The sequence below is a fragment of the Vidua macroura genome, chromosome 3 (assembly GCF_024509145.1).
Source record: "Vidua macroura isolate BioBank_ID:100142 chromosome 3, ASM2450914v1, whole genome shotgun sequence".
NCBI classification, from domain to species: domain Eukaryota; kingdom Metazoa; phylum Chordata; class Aves; order Passeriformes; family Viduidae; genus Vidua; species Vidua macroura.
In genome coordinates this window covers 39,777,178-39,792,617 of record NC_071573.1, presented here as the reverse complement: position 1 = coordinate 39,792,617, position 15,440 = coordinate 39,777,178, and the positions used below count along the sequence as shown (strand labels likewise).

At 46.3% G+C, this 15,440-nt stretch overlaps 1 protein-coding gene across 1 annotated transcript in view; it reads right to left on the bottom strand.

The window, feature by feature from the left end:
* Positions 1-15,440, bottom strand: part of SLC24A3 (solute carrier family 24 member 3) — a 111,454-nt gene that overhangs the window by 29,409 nt on the left and 66,605 nt on the right. The window contains exons 5-6 of the mRNA XM_053974742.1: positions 11,426-11,510; positions 9,525-9,628 (exon numbers count right to left, since the gene is read on the bottom strand). Of these exons, the coding sequence (XP_053830717.1) occupies positions 9,525-9,628; positions 11,426-11,510 (189 nt within the window). The remainder of the gene's footprint in view (positions 1-9,524; positions 9,629-11,425; positions 11,511-15,440) is intronic.

Below are 15,440 nucleotides of genomic sequence, written 5' to 3'. Positions count from 1 at the left end.
GAGCTGAAAAGAGCTCTGAAGTCAAGGCTTGAACAAGAGCATCCCTTGATGGCTCCACACAAGACACACTGAGCCTGCTCCCCTGCATGCTACAGCATCACTCCTAAGGGTGAACTTACCCATAACAGCTACCAGGTTTCTCACAGGTAAACTTTCACCCTGAAAAATCCTACATATAAAATTTACTACTCAGAATGCTTACTTCCCTTTTTGATGGGCTGGAGAGCAGAAAAATCAAAATTTTCTCAGTTCTAGTTTGATTTCTGAGCTTTGTAACCACTAAAGCTGTGGCACTATGCAGCACACACCACCTCTTCCACTTAACACATATGTGGAGATCAGCCACCAGAGGGAAAATCTCCCCTAAAATCAGACACTGGTGTCTGCTTCCTGTAGCACTGAAGTTGGCTCAGGGCAACCAGGACCTCAGTGGCAATATGCCCACGCCTCATCCTAGGACATCACCTTTTATCCTCTGTAAAACTGACCCTTCTTTCCACTGCTCATCCAAATTGTTTCTCTGCTCTTAGGAGCATGGAAGCTCTTCTCCCGTCCAGGAGATATCCATAACCAGAGGCCACTCAGCTGGCTGTTTTCCAGCCTGCTCTGCCCATGGCAGCAATGGGCCCGAGTGTCCTGGCTTGTAAGATAAGCATATATTCTATTTGCCATCTGTTGGAGGTGGGGCAGGTATCTTCTGTTAAGTTGGGCAGTTTTCTTATCTCTTCCAAGAACAATGTCTCCCCACCCTGGGGAGATGTCTTCTGTTAATGGGCCATTGAATGGCTCACTGCATGACTGAGAGCTGCTCCACCCAGAGGGAGGACCCAAGCATCCCTACCTGCATAAAATCAGCATTTTTTGAGACATCAGATCAGCCTCTTCACTGGATTCCCAGAGGAAGACCAGGCCCATCTGCTCTATCACCAGACCTTCAGAGAAAACTACACCCTTCTACAGGATCACCGCTTCAGCCGCATTTCATCTGCCACTCTAGGAGAAGCAGCCACCCTGACTCCTCAGGGTGTCAGGTTTCTGACTCTATCAGTAGTTTTGTCTGTACTAATTACATTTTTTTATTATTATTTAGTTTTTTCCTAGTAAAGAACTGTTATTCCCATTCCCATATCTTTGCCTGAGAGCCTTCTTATTTTGAAATTGTAGTAATTCAGAGGGAGGGGGTTTACCTTTTCCATTTCACGGGAGGCCCTTGCCTTCCTTCACAGATTCCTGTCTTTTCAAACCAAGACACTGAGACAAAGCACATGTGGCAGAACAGGACTGCTGCTCCCTCAGCAAGGATGTCTGTGCTCCTGCTGCACAGAGGCATGTGCACTCCTGAGTATTCTGGCTGCTAAACTTCCAGGGGAAGCATGTAATCACATTCATGTTCTTCAGGGATCTTCTTCACTCTGAATTGTTTTGAGGGTTTTCCTCATCTCATGGCCGGTTCTTTGCTTGACATTCTCAAGCGCTGATCAGCTACTTACACTGCTGGGAAATGCTAGGCTTTGGAAGCAATCTCCCTAATCCTGTTTCTCTGTTACCCTCTGGCACAGAAGGTCTAGATTTTGAGGTATTAAGAGCTAATAACCTAATTTGCTGATGTGGAGAGGCAGGAATACTTGGACTATGGTGTCAAAAGATTAAAGACAATCCCTGCAAGTGATTAGCCTTAAGAGTCTATGGAGGTCAGTAGAGATGTGCCAGCAGTGAATCCACCACCGTCAAAAGGCATCCAGAAGCAAAGAACCTGGGTCAGTCCTCATGCTGCCCCTCTTTGATGTGGACTGCACAGAAGTGATTAGGGAAGCTCTTACACCACCCTAGCAGATGCAGGGATCTGGCTTTCGAGCACTGGTCTGTGCTGCCTGAAAAGCTGCTGCTCTCTGCGATCCCTTGCAAGCCCCTGGCCCACAGCAACTGGCTGGCAGCACACTGTGTCAGCCCTCTGGGTGAGCTGCAGCCAGATGTGTGGTGGAACCTCCTCGCACGCTGCTCCTAGTTTGCAGGAGCTGCCCTCAGAGCCGAGCAGGGGCCTTCTGAAGCCTGTTGGGGTCCTCTCCAGAAAATGCTGTGCTCCTGACACTACTGTTCTGCGAACCCTCAATGCAATTTCAAATCAGTCCCATAGTAACATAGCAGGATCTCATGCCAAAGCAAGAGAAACAACCAACTACTGGCCACTGTTACAGGAAGCAGTGAACTCAGGTGGAGGTCTGGGACAGATTTTCAAGGAATCAGGCTGGCCATAGTTTGCAGTTAATCCATATCTTATGCATTCAGAATTATACAAAAATAAAAAGGGCTCTACCTCAGGTATCAGGGCACAAGCTCTGCCTTTAAACTTTGCAGCTGATTATTTTGCTCAGCTCAGGTAATTCCAAAGACCTGCCTGCTCATTCTCACTGGTCAAGGTATCAGTGAAGCATCACAGATTAATGTGAGAGTGTGACAGTGCCTTTCTTGTACTCATCTTTACATTAAATTAGGCTGTAGATCCACCTGTGGCTGTCAGCAAGAAGCCATTGTGGAGCCTCTACACCTTTCCTGGGAGAAACATGCAGGACTTGGTATGGTTTGGAGGGTGGTGTGTTCCTGGTGGCACTTTTGACACATCCATAATTCAGACTGAGAATCAGACAAGCAGGTCCAACAAGATCCCAGAAGTGCCATCTCCCAGCACAGCAGGAGTCCTGATCCCACATCCCCTCCTGGCACACTGAACCACTCTGCCACAGCAGACCTTTTAGACAGACTCATGCATGGAAAACCATTGCTTTCCTGTGCAGAGCCCCAGGAAAGCCAGGCAGGCTTTCCAGCAGGCAGCCAGCATCAGACTGACAGCACAACAGGATATCCTGGACTAAAAGTGGCACTCCTTCTATACTCCATGGTCATGTCCGAATATCCCAGGACACTGCAAGTATCCAGCTCAGTCTCCAGACCATAATTTTGGCCAAAGACCCCAGGGTTTCATGATGCAGCATTCAGACTTGCTTGAGGCTTTGACCAATACTAACCACAACTCCCAGCTTCAGCAAAGCACCAAATACAAGCACAGGTCAGGCCAAAGAAAAATCCAGGCCTAAATGTATCCATCTCAAGCAGTTAAAGCAGCCATCATCTAAGGGACCTGCTGTGAGGAAAGCCTCCTTCCAATTACCAGCCCCCTCATTTCACCTCTGGTTTGCCATTCTCTGCAGAGCTCAGTTGTCACTCTGGCTCCCAGTCCGTACACTGTGCACCAACTCCATCTATTCTCATTACTGCCCCAAGAATATTTGCTTTTTTAGGCCTCTCTTGATATTTTCATCGCTGCTGCAGCAATCTATGTGACATTCTCAGAATGGAAACAGTGGACACTCTCCAAACCTCAGGACAAAGCCAGAAATATTTCCCTGCTCAACTGGTAGTTATAATCATCCATGAGTTATTTGGACCAGCATGTCTCTTTAGCTCAGACTCCCACAGTGCTGAGGCAGCAGGACCACAAGATCCACAACAGAATTCAAGGATAGCTGTAGACAGGAAGGCGTGCATGGAGTAAACATCTCCCAGTCTCTTCAGACTGGCCAGTCCTTGCCAGAAGTAAAAAACAGATTTTATCATCTCCCTTGCTTTCACACTATAAATAATTCAAGAAAATAGCCTACAAATTGTACATCCACAGAATTAATCTGTGTGCCAATTTTGACAGAAAAAACTTAAGTGAAAATGGTGATTTTTTTGTGACAATTAGGAAGTAGCCTTGGTTTAATGTGGATAGGAATCCATTTGCAACTCTTCTGATTGCCTTGGGCAGCATCTCTGAATTAATGGTACCTCTCTATCCTGAAACTCCATCCACATCTCTCTGTCCCGACTGCAGTCTCAGCACCTTACAGACCACCTGATGTTCCACAGCATCCTGCCATCATCCTCTTCTGCTTTCCCTGTACCTGGGCTTTCTCACACCACAGCCATGCCAGCAGCTTTAGGTACCCAAGGACCGCAGCCTTGCCTTCTGCACTACTTCAGTCTAACCTATTAGTCTGTCCCATGTCTGCAACACAGCCCTGTCAGTGAAAGACCAGGCTCGTGGTCACTATAAAACGCTGCCAGCACCAAACCCCAATGTGCCCTGGGCTGTGAGAGCTGTGAACAGTCCCAATAGCTGGCATTGAGTTCTCCTTAAACTACTTCCCCAGAGTTTTACATGTTTTCCACTGATGTTCACAGACCAATGAAGAAAAACCAACAGGATTCCAACTCTCACCTTTAAAAACTTCTCTACAGTCAAGGAGAAGAAAATAAAAAAGCTCATGAATGCAATCATAAAGCCAAAAGTCAGTAATGGCTGCAGTCTGAGTTGTAAGTGAAATTAAAGCTTAGAAGATTAAGAGGCATGCAAGCTGGCTGAATGGCAGAAGTGGAGTAAAACAGATTACAGAAGTCCCAGTTGCTTCATTAAAAAACATTCTACCAGGTTATTAAACCCTGTTTAGTGTCCTTGTCAACATGCCTAACACAGGTATATTTTCCACTAACATAACCCATGGCAGCTGATAATTCCTAGAGGTGCCTCGGCTGGCACAAGGGCTCTGTGATGTGGACAAAGGAGGGCCTACTGAATTTAGTTTAATTCCTGAGGTAAAAGAATCCCACTGGAAAAGAAGGAGGCAAGTCAGATAGTTACGGCCATCCTCTTCTGCTCCAGTATGTTGAGGAATGATGCCTTGCCACCCACCAGACCCCTTGACAGAACCAATAACTGGAATAGCATCTGTGGCACAAGCCAGCATTTCTGGTCCTCTGCTCCACCCAAAGAAGCTTGACTATTTCTGGGAAAGGTAAAATAGAGAAACTTGGACTCAACCAAAAAACAGAGCAGTTAAATACTAATTAACAGATCAAGCAATGCACATTCAAAATTACATGGTAATGCTAGAGTGACTTGCAACTCATGGTTATACTGCTCTCACATAAGCACTTCTCAGCCTCCTCTGCAACACTGCAAAACACTGTGGGTCAGTGTTAGGAGGACAGGATGGCGAGAAGAGAGCAGCATAGCTGTGAAAACAAGATGAATCTGGATGGGGCAATGTCCAAAACCGAACAAACTCTGCTTGTGCTGGCCTGAATGAGAGCTGAATTAAGCAAGGACTGTTTCCGAGGATGCCGTGTCCTTGCTGCTAAGGACAGTGAGAGGGCAGGGGAAGGAGGGGAGAGCTGGAGAAGCACAAACATGAGCATGAGAGAAGACAGGACAGCACGACCAAGGCCTGGAGGGAACCCCAGGCTAAGGTCAAGCTCCCCATACACAGCTGGCTTGCAAACATGGAAAAAGCCTGATGCAATCCATCACAATGCAGACAGCAGCCTCCTCACTGCTATCCAGCCTGTCTCGCCGTGAACGTTGCTGGATTACTGTCTGAAGGGCTGCATCTGTTGCCATTTCATTCTCCCTCAGCGTTCCCTTACCTCCTCGTTCCCCCTTTGCCAGAAGGAAGCAAAGCAGACACAGCAGCTAAAAAACAACAGTCAGGTTATGTGCCTTAGCAGTTGCCTACCTGCAAGGAGACATGCTAGTGTCCAAGGTGTAGGGACATAGGAGGAAACAGCTGCAGCCATGTCCAACCTGCACTGCACAGGCAAGTGGGGAATGAGAAGAGCTCCTAACATATTTCCATATACTGAAACCATCTACAGCTTAGAAGTTGCATCTACTGCCTGGATGAAATAAGGGAAATCCTCCTCTGGGTGTTGAGTATTATGCAGAATATTTCAACAGGCTGCAAGAAGAAAGCAGGAGGAGCTTCTAAGACTCACTGCCACAGGCACATGGGCAGCATTCACTATCCATGGGGAAAACTTGAGCTCTCTCTCCAAACATGCCTTGATCAAACACCTTAACACAGACCAGACGTGAAGTTCTTCCACTTCTGCAGAGGCCCAGTTTAAGCTATATTTGAAAGCTTTGATTTTCAGAGTGTGGATGCTAGTTTAGAAAATCCAGCCTTTAGGGGATGATTCTTGTCTGGCTATCAAACACATGAGCAGCCTGCATCCACTGCCGCTTTTTTAATTCCTCCAATCCAAAATCTCTGGAGGAAATGCAAACAGTGGAAAATACAATTTCCCTGGCTGCAGAGCAGACTCCTGTATCTCAAGAGGTGCTTCCCTGGCATGGCTAACATTAGCCAGGAGAAGTCAGGCCAAGGAGACATAGAGCAGAGGAGTGGGGAGAGCAGAAGGAATCAAAACCACTGGAAGAAAGCTGGATGCTCGGAAAGCAGCTATGGATGGATGCATGACCCAAGAGAGGAATCTGGTGAAAGCTTTTCTCTCAGGCCTCAAGAGCTGGAGGGGGAGTGACGAGAAGGAACACCATCATACTGGCAAGAGCAACCACTAAATGTTAGTAGATGTAGTTAAGTCACTTGCTTAGTTCCAGACAAGAACAGCCCTAGGGATACGGGCAGGGCTCAGGACAGAGGCATTCTGTGTAGTGCCCTGTGGAAGGAAGCGGAAGTGAGAAGAGGGGCTCATATGGCTCAAGGAGCTGAATGCTCCCAAGGAGAGCTGGGCTGTGTGGAGACTGACATGGCCACTCAAACCAAGGCTTTCCAGCAAGGAAAGCCCTGTGGAGCAGCAGGAGCAGCACCTGGAGCCAGGACCCACAAGCATGCCACAGAATGCTACACACCAGGGGAAAGAGCAGGCCTGTGCCAGCTCTAATTGGCCTCTAAAAAGACAAGTTATTCTTTTTTTATTTAATCTCTCTGTGCTTTGTTTCCCCATCTTTAAAGCATCCCTTCATCTCACAGAGGTTTGGGGAAGATTAATTAACTGCTCATCAACTGCTCAGAGACAATAGCGCAGAGATCGGCAGAAGTTCAAGAGGAAATTAATAATTCTGCTGCTGCAACGGGGCTTGAATAAAGCCTGGTAAATAAGGCAGAAGGGCACAGAGTGAACAATAAGAGAAAACAAAATCCTGACTATCTGCTCACTACGTGAGCAAAGTCCATTCTGTGTACAGAGGGAGGCAGGGAGCCCATGGAGAACCCGGCAAGAGACCTCGTAATTAAAGCTTGGATAATAATGCATGCTCACTGGGGGGGGAAATTAAGGGTGCAAAGGGAACCCTCACACTGCTATTTTCTAACTTTTCAGTGTTTGACTTTCAATCTTCACAGTGCTCGTTCAATGCCATTTTTAGGTGTGCAGTGTCACACAGAGGTATGGGCATGCTTCCCTTCTCCTGTTCCAGCAGTGGGATGCTTATTCTAATTTCTCCTGAAAAGTGTGCACATACAGCTAGTAAAGGCTTGGAAGAATAAACAATTAGGGCTGGTGCTCAAGCAAATGCATACCAGCTTTTTGGGGCTGTGCATTTGTTTCTTTTTCTAAACATAGTGCACATAACCAAAACCACTCTTTTCTTAGGCCAAAGAAGAATACATCCAACACAGCACATACAAACTACAACCTAATTTAAAAATAAAACACATCCTGGAGAGGGCTGGATAGTATTTTACAATTCAACTGTTTACTAGTCAAAAAAAAAACCAAACAAAAAAAAAACAAAAACAAACAAAAAACCCCACAAAAACAAAAACCCAAACAAACAAAAAAAAAAAAAAAAAAAAAAAACACAAAACAAAAAAAAAAACCCAACAAAACCAAAAGAAGGCTTTTGGAAATGCAGCAAAAGGTCCCTGCAGGTCTGACCTCAGGGATTCTCAGCCCATGGGCAATACATCTGAAAATCTGAGGGCTCCAGCTGCTCAGTCCACAGGTCTGAGCTCAAAGAAAAAATCCTGGAGCACAGCAAGCAGCTTTGACCAATAACCAGCCCCTAGGCTCACCTGGCAACTCACTACTGAGATCCAGGCTCCCAAGAGAACAGAAATCTCACCAACAACCAAATTTACCACCTATGTTAGTGCCTCTGTAGAGACATTGTTGAGAACAAAACCAAATTCCTACTCATACTAATACAAACAAATGATGAACCACACTACTAAGAGGGAATGACTTTTTGGTGAAAGGCTGGGAGTGGGAAACAATGAAAAGTATAAATCGATCCAGAATTTTATCTAAAATATTGCAATTATTGCCACTAAAATTTCTTATTTGCTCACTAAAATCACAGTTCTATATGGTGACGTCAATCATTCCAGCGCTCACCCACCCTCTGAGGGTTAGACTGCAGCAAATAGAGGTTATGTGACTTGACAAAACCACACAGAAATCATCAGCAGAGTCTCAAGGAAAACAAAGATGGGGCAAAGCAGTCAAAATCTCAATGCTTGGCTTGAAAGAAACTCACAGACTATGCTTAGGATGACTGGAACTTCTGAAAGCTACCATGGCTGAAAAGCTGAAGATGTTTTACAAGAGCATTTTGGCTGTGATTTATCCTTCTGAAACAACAATCTCCCACCTGTAAAAGGCCTCTCGATAAGACTGACATTCTCTGTCAAGCCCCAAACTCTAGTAGGCCTTTTCCAAAACTGTGGTTTGTAGCCATTTTTAGCAGGTTTGAGGCATGCAATCAATACTGTGGAAAGTAAAAATCAGAATTGGCTCCTCTGCCATCATTAACTGCTAGACGGTTAATCACTTTCATTTGCATGAAAAAAGCAGCAGGAAGGAGGAAGTCCTATTGATGACAGGAGAATACCCGTGGGGAACAGAGCCTCATGCCCTGAGAAGGCTTTGGTCGTTAAAAATTTACCTCAATTAACTGGGTTTTCACAGTAAGAGTTACACAGAACCACTGACATATTGAGTATCTGTAGCTGCCAGCTGCATGTTGCATGCAAATCAAAACACATGTGGTTAGAAAGTACTGCTGTGACCTTATCCTGAGGCCTCCTCACACCGTAAATGTTCACCTTCAGCCTGTAGAAGTTCACTGCTAATGAAAACAGAACTGGATCATAAGGAAAACCCCATCTCTCTGCATGCTTTCCCAGACTGACCAAGATCTCTTCTCCTCAGTTCTTCTTCCATTGCCCTGTGCTGGTAACATGACCCTGCTTCTCCTCTTTACAAATAAGTCTGCACAGTAATACGCCAAAGAACATTTATGAGATTGTAAAAATACTTGGCATGTTGGCAAGTGCAAAGGTAAATGCAGATTCAGGTATTTAATTATACAGTCAGTCATGTCTGCAATTCAGACAGCAGCTCAGATCTCACAGCTTAATTGCTTTAGTTTCAGATGAATTTCAGCTTGTGTTGTCACAAGCGATTTGACATGCTGGAGAACAGTCACAAACTACACGAGGAGCAAACAACCAACATTTATTCCTCTGCCCACCCACACACTTTGGGCAGCTCAAAATGCCTGAGCTGACGTTTGCTGCTCTGTTTTCCATTTCAAAAATGTGGGAGGAACAGCACAGGGCCCTATTAAAAACAGCAAAGACAGAGAAATTTGTGGCAAGGTGGTGAACCTGGCATCGGATTTTGCAGTATAGCCAAGGCACAGGGTGAAGCAGGAACTATAAGGCATCATTAAATGCTCTTACCTGTCCTGCAAAAAGCCCACACACCCCAATAATACAGAGGATGTTGAATACAGCTGAGCCCACGATGGTTCCAACGCCTACATCTCCTTTTGTGATAAAAACACCTGAAAAACAAGTTCAAGAGAAGCTGTGTAAATGGGAAAGAGCAGAATTTTTTCACATAAAATTGCAGACCTCACACCCTCTTAATGAATCTAAAGGCACGTACTAGGCAAACTGCAGAGTTGTTTTCTGAGGGGACCTGGATGGATTGTGTGATGGAAACCAAGTATCTCAGGCACATCCAAGTTACTAACTTCCTGGTATTGTGACCCAACATTATGGCAATACACACCACAAAACACTGCAAGCTCATGGTAGCAGACGGTGGGACACAAATCTGCAGGAAACTGTCTCCCATAAGATATTCCCTGAGCAGTACTCTGCTCCTTCCCATATACCCATCCCAACTGGCTTCAGTAGGGATGACGCTTCAGTAGAAGCTGGAGATGATTCAGAGCTGTCTGGCCACAGCTACTCACAAGCCAAGTGATGCCCCTCAGGATGAGTTATGGGGCTATGCTACCAGGTTTTTTCACAGCTCTTCTGTCAAATTTGGTTAAAATTGGCCAATGAGGTTAATGGTGAGGGAGATGAACAGACACATGCATCACAGTGCTGCACAAAATCTTTTCCTTAGAAAGTCAGCCTAAAAAATAACACTCCATCTCCTGCTAGCTGTCAGTCTGTTTAAATTCACCACTTGGTTTTAAGGTTCCAACACTATTTATCTGGCCATACGTAAACTGGCCAGTGCAGTTTATGCATTTTTTCCAACTTCATCCTTTTCTCAGAAACACAGAAGCACTCACCTGCCAAGTGACACGCGGCACCTGGTGGGTTACACCACAGCAGGAAAATGATCCTGATGACCATCAGGGCTTCTCTAAGTCACCTGGAGGAATCTGGTTTTATTTTAACCCTGGTACTGCACTACACTGAACCAAAGGACAATTCCAGCTTGGTCCAATTTATGTTCCCAAATGATAAGGCTTTGCTTGTGTAATCAGACCTTACAGAGCACACAGTTTTGCATGAATTAACTCCTGCTCTGCATCTGGTAGCTGTGACTGAAAAACAAGTGTCTCCTGGAGAAAGTATCTGAGCTGAGAACTAATTCTGTTCAGTGATGGAGAGCCCTCTGTACCCTCCCAGCTGCTGCCCTGACAATCCCCCGCCAACAGAGTCAGACTGCAGGAACACTTCACCCTCAGAACATCACTCTGTAACACTGCCTGCATTCCCCCTCCCCCACTCCTGCGAGGGCATGGAGAGTTTCCTGGGTTATGCGCACTTAAGGATGGCTGAATCCCTTCATCACACTTCCCATAAGCAGAGAGCTGCTTTGGAAATGTGATGCTCTGACCAACCTGTTGCTGTAAGAAAGCATTTCAAATCCTCTTCTCCTCCCCACTCTGGCTTTTCCAGGGAAAAGTGGTGTTGGAAGACTAACCAGAGGGGAGGTGATGGCAGAGAACCTGGCGCTGAGGACATAAACAGTGTGCCAGGGTATGAGAGAGGGAAGTCTGGGGGAAATCCTTTCTCACTGTGCCCTGGAGCTGGCGTGGCACATGGGGCAGGAAAGTAGACAGGAGAGGATAATGCCATAGGTGAAGCCTGGCTAATGGGCAGCAATGGTAAAGTGCCCACTGGTCCTGACTTGGCAGGGTCACATCCAGGCCCTGCTCTGAGATAACGGTACTCCCAGAGTCACTTCACCTGGCGAGGACTCCCCACCGTCAGTGCCATGTGTGCCCAGGAGGGATTACAACAAACCTTGCAGGCACGCAGCAATCCCATTTCAGCTCTGAAAACAGCCAGGGAAATGTGCAGGTTTTGGGAAGCAGCAGCAGGCTCCTTACCTATGACAGATGTGAACAGCTCAGGAGCAGAGCTTCCTGCTGCCATGAAAGTTGCCCCAGCCACATCTTCACTGAGATGCAAGCGCTGCAGAGAAACACAGTCACTGATTACCACACTGAGGAGCTGAAGGAATTCCACTCCCAACCTTAAACTGCCTGCCGAGAGCAAGTACCTGTAAAATTTTGTGTAAACGAAGGTTAAGTATAGGGGAAAAGCCACCACAGGCACTGGCTACTGAAGTGAGCGTCACCTGGCAGAGAGGGCAGGTTATGCTAGTGACACTTTTAGAGAGGAGGGAAAGATCACCACTCCAGCCAACAGGGAAGGCAGCTTTACCACTCATGGGTCTGTCTGCTCCACAACCCCAGCAACACACACCTTATCTTTCCCACTTTCACCTGTAAAGGGCAGGGCTAGGGCTCAGGCTTCATTCACCTCCAGTCACCTTCTCTGGTACAACTTATGCCTTGCTTTACCCTCTCCTTACCCTCTTTCTCCTGGACCATATCACTTACCTCAGTTTACCCTCACCTTACCCCTTTTTCTCCTGGACTACATCACTTACCTGTCCCTCAGCAGTATCCAGGGATCGTGCAGGGGCTTCTGGAAGGGAAAGGACCCACTGTTCTATGAAAACTTCATCAGCATATGCTGCTTCCAAAGATTTCCTTGGTTAATTACACTCTCTCTGTTGTCTGCACTCCCAATGTTCCACCTGCACCAGTTCCCATTGACCCAGCACTCATCTGCATCTGCTCAGCAGATGCCACAAGGCACCTTCCCCTGTTGAAGAGGAGCAATGACCAGCTCCTGCCATACGGCTGCCGAGCTGTTACTACACCACAACAAGAGCTGTCACTGTGGGAGCACAGGAGAGGCAGTCAGGAGCATGGGGAAGGCAGTTCAGGGTTGTAAGTATCCCTGGCAGAGATGGCTTTTGAGGCAGCTCCCCAGCCTGGCAGGACACCGGAAACCTCCCTCTGCTCCCATTCCCCTGCAGCACTGCAGGGCTCCTCTGCTGTTTCATCCTTGCCCAAGTACTTTTGCACAGAGACAAGAGAGCAGAAATCCTCTTAAGCAGCCTTTTCTGAAGATTCCACAATGGGTATTCCTTGCCCCTAAGGGAGGGTAACTCTATCCACTGCCCATACAGAGGTAACAACCCTTTGAACATAAGTTATGGGGACAAGGGAAAAGGACAGGATGTGCCCTCACCAGGAATGCCTTTGAAGCAGAAGACCACAGCATTGCTGGAGTGCTATAAAGCTTGTGGAACCCAATAAAATACATCTTTATGAAAAACTATTTTAAACAGGATTAAAACTATCATGAACGTAGTTCACAGGACCAGAAGCAGATCCCCAAAGGCCAGGTTCTTCTGCAGGATGCTCTCTGAAACTATGGAGACATCCATCCTACAATAGCTACTGGAACTCATGGTGCCTCTTGAAAGCAAAGCCACCAGCCAAGGAAACCAGCTGTGCTGACTTACGGGGTGGGGGGGGGGGGGGGGGTGGTTTAATTCAAAGCTACAGTGCGTGCCCCTGAGGACAATTTCTAGAGAATTCAATGAAATGCACATGATGATTAAGCTGATACAATAAAGCAGAAAACAGCACTCTGTATAGACAGCAAAAATGTATTTGCAGACAAATGTTTGCCACTGATATAGTGTAAACTACCAGGAGTGGGGCAGCCAGGCAAGCGAAAGCAGAAACTGCTTTAGAAAACAAAATAAAATCAGGGTTTTTTTGTAAGTAAGTCTGAACTAACCCGGAAAGTGAATGTCTACCATAGCGAGTGTTCTGGAGAAAATTCCCATGTCAACTCACGTTTGGGAACACAAATGGCTTGTTGGTTCAACTCAAAAACCGCTTCCCAAACTAGATGAAGCTAAGCCAGAAAAAGGACATTTGTTTTAGAATTAGAGCATCTAAACTGTGAGAAGATGTAGAACAACTACTGGCAGATCTTCAAGGGCAAAAAAGCCTTCAGGCAGGAGGCCTGAATTCTCGGTGCATAAAATATATAAGAATATTTTAATGTCTCCAAACATCACCTATGGGGTGAGAAAAGATATTTCTGGGAGAGAATCAAGCAGGAGCAATAGAACAGTAAAAGTCTGATCCATTTATGTGACCCATTTTGATAATCCCTAATGCCACAGAGCACCTTTCTCCTGGACAGCAACTTCTCAATACAAGTACTCCAGATCCGGTGCTCAGTTGCTAAGCTTTCTCTTTTACACACAGTTGAGTAAAAATTATTATTGTCATCTTATTCGTGGTGCTGGATAACAGAATGATTCAGAACCACTAAGGCACATGAGGAATTGTTGTGTACCATTGAGAAGACAACAAATAACCAAAATGGCAAAGATCTAAACAAGCAAAAACTGCCTTCTAGGGCACAGGGCATGCAAACACTGCAGTAAATCACACAGAGAGGGTGTTTGCTTTTTAGACATCAGATGTCTGCACAAACCCAAGCATATCTGAGAATTTTTCAGAAGAACAAATGGCATTGTAGAGCTGGCACTTGTTAGACCAACTTCTGGAGAAGGTGGAGACACACAGATCCTGCATGTGCAGAGAGTTAATGACCATAAAAGAGCCCCTCGCTTGTGATAATGAAGTTTACCACCAGTGAAGTTACAAACTGGTAACACCACACACAGTGTTTCCTACTGTCATTTTTAAACACAGTCAAGGATCAATTTTTCTACTGAGCAGTGCAGGAAACAGAGGCACAGGGAAGCGATGGAGCTTGTCCATGGCCAGTCAGAGCCCCTGGTAGAACTGCAACAGGAGCCAGTGCTCCACAGACCCAGGTCAGACCTTTGGGCCATGAGTGGGGCTCCATTACTCATGGGCGGTAATTAGCAAGTGCATAGACAAGAGAAATAACAATCTCCCTCCACCTCGTGTCTCCCCGTGTCCCTCTGGATGGCTGGCTTGCCCTTGGGAATATTGACAGCATCCCAAAATACAAGCCTGTTCTGGACACTGTTCACACAGCTCAGGTTTTGTTCATCCACAGACACCTGAACTAGCTTCTAGAGCCACATTTCCCAGTGAGGTTCATGTACCTGGGAGAAAGAAGATTAAAGAACTCAGCATGTCTACATTCCCCAGCATCTCCTATCCCCATGCACACCAATGTTCCCTCTCCTGAATCTTGCAATGGGGTTCCCCAGATTCAGCCCCAGAGGGTGCAGCAACTTTGCAGGACAGAAGCTCCTACCTTATGTTGATACCTTTCAGTTACCTCTATACTTAAGCACCAAAAAGTGGAATTTCCTGGGGGCTTTTTTCCTTGATGCAAAAAAGGTCCACGCAGCAGGCTGCTGAACTTCAAATATCAGGTTAGTTTAGAGACAGCTTACATCAGTGCTGTCAGCACAAATTACTTGTCCTGTCAGCTTCCACACCTCTCCCAGGGCCAGCACAGCCCACGCCCTGACGGGTGACACTTGTTCCCAGGCACATGGACAGGTGTCTTCTACAAATGACACAGACCTCTCACTGGCAAGACCAACCATATTCTCCACACACAAAGATTTCACTGCGTGGAACTGAAACCAGATACAGCTTGTAGTAATTTTGGGCACATGGTCTGTGTTCGCCCTGTGGCTGTCTGAGCTGATTTAGGCGAAAATGTACACCTTGTCTTCTAAAATTTAGGCATCCTGACCTTACCAAAGAGAAATAGAGTCCGTTGTAATTGCTGGAAGCATTCACAAGCTTGTTTACAGCTGACCTAGCTGTCCCTGCTGCTTTACAACTTACACTCACGCAATACAAGGTCTGACAGTCATGACTGTGAGGGGAGGGTACAAGACCCACGGTTTCTACTGGGATAAATTACCAGAGGTTTTAATTTGTGTCACCTAAGGCTAGGGCCTGGTGTTTCTGCAGAGGCATTTGTAAAGACACACAAACAAGAGGTAACAGCAACCACCACAGTGTGAATGCCTGGAGCATGTCTGCGAGGAAGAACAGAGAGTTGAGTCAA